Genomic DNA, 4,488 nt, shown 5'->3' with positions numbered 1-4,488 from the left:
TGAAAATTATCCTTTCAGAAGATGTTGTATCATTTGGAAGAATAATTTTTATCCTTACAGTTTACTGAGAAAGTTACAGTTTTCTTGTCCGGTGTTTTTCACATTGATGGTGCAGAATAAGTTGTTTTGAATGAAAACATCGCCATCTCTCATGTTTCTCCACTGATTTATTCAGGTTTTTCTTTAAAAAATGTGCCATCTGTCACTGCAAAAAAAACAAAAAACACAACCTCATGATGCGCTGACACTTGAACCAGGTGAGTTTATCTCAGTACATCATGAAGTCTATAAAATGAACATTTTTCTTTCCGTAGGCTGATAATATGGTTTTGAAATATATTTCATATAAAGACTTTTTGATTGAAGGCCCCAATATTTAAAGTTTTCATTTATCAAGATTAAATCCATGTGCTGATGTGACAGATCTGACTGACGGAGAAAACAACCCAACAAGTGTGATCCTCAGGTACCTGTGATCATCTACTACAGGTGTGTGTGATCATCTACTACAGGTGTGTGTGATCATCTACTACAGGTGTGTGTGAGATCATCTACTACAGGTGTGTGTGATCATCTACTACAGGTGTGTGTGATCATCTACTACAGGTGTGTGTGATCATCTACTACAGGTGTGTGTGATCATCTATTACAGGTGTGTGTGATCATCTATTACAGGTGTGTGTGTGTGATCATCTACTACAGGTGTGTGATCATCTACTACAGGTGTGTGTGTGATCATCTACTACAGGTGTGTGTGATCATCTACTATAGGTGTGTGTGATCATCTACTATAGGTGTGTGTGATCATCTACTATAGGTGTGTGTGATCATCTACTATAGGTGTGTGTGATCATCTACTATAGGTGTGTGTGATCATCTTCTACAGGTGTGTGTGATCATCTATTACAGGTGTGTGATCATCTACTACAGGTGTGTGTGATCATCTACTACAGGTGTGTGTGTGTGAGATCATCTACTACAGGTGTGTGTGTGATCATCGACTACAGGTGTGTGTGATCATCTATTACTGGTGTGTGATCATATACTACAGGTGTGTGTGATCATCTACTACAGGTGTGTGTGATCATCTACTACAGGTGTGTGTGATCATCTACTACAGGTGTGTGTGATCATCTACTACAGGTGTGTGTGTGTGAGATCATCTACTACAGGTGTGTGTGTGATCATCGACTACAGGTGTGTGTGATCATCTATTACTGGTGTGTGATCATATACTACAGGTGTGTGTGATCATCTACTACAGGTGTGTGTGATCATCTACTACAGGTGTGTGTGATCATCTTCTACAGGTGTGTGTGATCATCTATTACAGGTGTGTGATCATCTACTACAGGTGTGTGTGTGATCATCTACTACAGGTGTGTGTGATCATCTACTACAGGTGTGTGTCTGCTGTGCTTCACCTCTGGGCCTCCGAGGCCACTCTGAAGTTGCTGTAGGTGGCCTGCCGCCTCTGTTGGTGCCAGTCCTCCAGCTCGATGCGGAGTTGGTGGTGTCCGGCGGAGGTGAGGGCGGTCAGCGCTGCGTTACCCAGCCAGTGTTCTCCCTGCAGGCTGCCAAAGCCCTCCCGGTACTCCTGCCACGTCCTGTTGAAGTCCAGCGAGCCGTCCTGGCGAGTCTGGATCACCGTCCACCCGCCTCCCGCCGTCTCCATGTCACATTTAGCCTGAGACAAACAAAGAAGTCTAGATTTGACTGATCTCCAGTGTTTTGGGGGTCTGTCTGCGGTTTACGGGTGAGTCTGAAGTACCTCCACCGCCGGGCCGTGCAGGTCCGGCTGGATGGTGTAGATTCCGTTGTCTTTGATACCGAGCCTGTAAATCTCTGCACAGTCCCGAGGATGTGACCTCTCCAGGGGGGCAACTGAGAGCCACACACAGCACATCTTCATTCAGCTTATTAATCATTAAAACAAGATCATGTGATCGCCCCGATGCCCTCACCTGTGGGCGGATGATGCGTGATGCTCTTGAGGAACAGCAGCAGGTCTTTCTCCCCCTCTCGTCCCACCGCTGCACTCTCTGTCACCCCGGAGAAAGATTAGGTTATCGGTGAGACACATCGCTCGGCTTTCAGCGGCTCAAAATAGAAGCTCTGTCTTCATTTACTTCACACACGGGTTGTATGATCTCTCTTTAAAGCTGCTTCACATCGTCAGCTCCAGCCTGTGAGTGTGCGGGTCTCAGTGCAGCTAAATTCCGATGCACTCACCTATGACCGACACTCAGCAGGCCTCATTGAGCCTCTGTTTACTATGTGTGGGGGAGTGACTGCTGGCATCTGTGTGTGTGTGTGTGTGTGTGTACATGTTTGTCCGTGTGCTGCAGAGGTGGGGGGGATATAAATGTGTGCGACTCACCCAGCCGTTTGGCCATCGCCCCGAGGGCCTGGCTGTGACAGTGGAGGTCACACTCTGTCAGCACGGCCGCCATTAACGCCAGGATGGCCCCCAGAGAGCTGCTCTCCTGGCCCCCCGGACTCCAGGGCCCCCCGGTCTCCTGGAGGGAGCGCATGCAGCGCTGCAGCTGAACCAGCCGCTCTTTGACACCGCCGGCCTGCAAGACAGGTACTTTCTTTATGACACGCGGCGTTGCACATTAAAGGGAGTAAAAGTGCATCCTTTATTTTGGAAGATGACTCCTCGAAGGTCGACACTCAGCCCGTCTCTTACACTTACATCAGCCTTTGTTATCATGTCCCTCACACACCTGTTGCTGCATGAGCTCAGCACAACCATATGATGAGGACATTTTTAAAGCGGACCTAATTTTATCCCTCCTTTGATTGCCGCCACTCGCCGCTCCACGGCTGCTGTTAGGTGGTGCCAAGTTTAGTGTCCCAGGAGACGGGACCTGCTGGCACATGAACATGTCTGCTTCATCTCACGCTCACATGGCTGCTTTTAAAGTTACAAACTACAAACCTCATTTTGAAAAGTGCAGCAGATGAGCTGCCTGTCTCGTCATGTCACTCACTTTATGCTGCACCTGGGGGAAGTCGCCTCTGTGCTCCGCCCGCCGAGGAACATCTGAGATGGCTGGAAGTGAAACCCCCATCCTGCAGACGGATGTCCCGGTCTGACCCTCACAGGCCGCCGTCCCCGGAGCGGCGGGTGCAGCCACCAGACTGTCCCTGCAGGGAGGATGCACGCAGGCTGGAGACGCATCTGAGGATAGCAGCGCTCCTACGTACAGAGACAACAGGGGAAGCATGCTGAGGGAGCTGAAAGGAATCATGGGAAAACGCAGAGATGGAGGCTTCTCCAGACGTCTTCCTCACAGCTGATTTTTCTTGATGATTCCTTCAAACTTTTACTTTCCTTCAAATCCCCAAGAAGTTCCTCCTCATGTGTCCTTTTGTTTAGATCTCTGTCCTGTTGTCCATCTTGTGTGTTTCTTTCATTTCTTTTCTTTCTTTTTTTTTAATTATTCCTCAGTTCATCTCCTTCCCTCTTCGTCCTCCTCTTCCTCCGGCTCGCTCTCTTGTTAGTGAGGTTGCTTTGGCTCAGATTCCTAGATAAATGCGGCACTCTTTGCTGTCTGACACGGACTAATGCACCCACCCCCTAATACACACACACACACACACACACACACACACACACACACACACACACACACACACACACACACACACACACACACACACACAATCTGTCCATCCTTAACTCAACTCATTCTCTCTCCTGCTCTCCCACGCAGACACACAGAGATACATGTTTACACACACACACACACACACACACACACACACACACACACACACACACACACACACACACACACACACACACTCCAAGAATGTGAATAGAAGTCTTAAACTTGTATGCAGTGTAACAATAAGCACATTTTTCGCAGATGAATTGAGTTTTCTTTTTGTTGTGCAGATCTTCGCGTCCCTCTACGATCGTGCCTCTTTGTGAACCACCTCTCACCTTCAGCCATCGATCGTATGGGACAACATTTGCCGAGATGAAAACCCGACAGATGCTTCGGGTGTGTGTGTGTGTGTGTGTGTGTGTGTGTCCTTTGCTGCCGTGAACCCGTTTCTCACTCGCATGCTTTTTGTGTTGCAGTGTTTGTGTTGACAAACTGAGTTCCAAAGAAGCCATAAAGACTGGACGCTCAATGGGAGCGAGAAGTCAGGAATTCCTCCATAAACACCGGAGTCATCGCAGTCAACAGGATCCTGCAGAGGCACACTCCCAGTAACCAGCAGGACAAACACATGCACGGAGACACACACACACACACACACACACACACACACACACACACACACACACACACACACACACACACACACACACACACACACACACACACACACACACACAGAGCAGGACTGAATCCAGCTGAGACCTCTCTGCACTGATAAGAAATAACACGATGATGTGAAACTGTGGCAGCTCTGTGAGTCCAGATTTGGGATGCCAGGATTAATAAATTTAAATATTATTTCTTGGCA

General features: G+C 48.2%; 1 protein-coding gene across 1 annotated transcript in view; it reads right to left on the bottom strand.

The window, feature by feature from the left end:
• Nucleotides 1–3,610, bottom strand: part of LOC138199126 (fibroleukin) — a 4,727-nt gene extending 1,117 nt beyond the window's left edge. The window contains exons 1-5 of the mRNA XM_069151078.1: nt 2,997–3,610; nt 2,381–2,576; nt 1,965–2,042; nt 1,772–1,884; nt 1,425–1,687 (exon numbers count right to left, since the gene is read on the bottom strand). Of these exons, the coding sequence (XP_069007179.1) occupies nt 1,425–1,687; nt 1,772–1,884; nt 1,965–2,042; nt 2,381–2,576; nt 2,997–3,257 (911 nt within the window). The 5' untranslated portion in view covers nt 3,258–3,610. The remainder of the gene's footprint in view (nt 1–1,424; nt 1,688–1,771; nt 1,885–1,964; nt 2,043–2,380; nt 2,577–2,996) is intronic.
• Nucleotides 3,611–4,488: the final 878 nt, after the last annotated feature.

This window comes from Embiotoca jacksoni, unplaced genomic scaffold (genome assembly GCF_022577435.1).
Source record: "Embiotoca jacksoni isolate LCO1_2020_lvr unplaced genomic scaffold, fEmbJac1.0.p SCAF_1, whole genome shotgun sequence".
Lineage (NCBI taxonomy): Eukaryota > Metazoa > Chordata > Actinopteri > Embiotocidae > Embiotoca > Embiotoca jacksoni.
The sequence above is the reverse complement of the archived record's forward strand: the minus strand, read 5'-3'. Positions and strand labels throughout refer to the sequence as shown.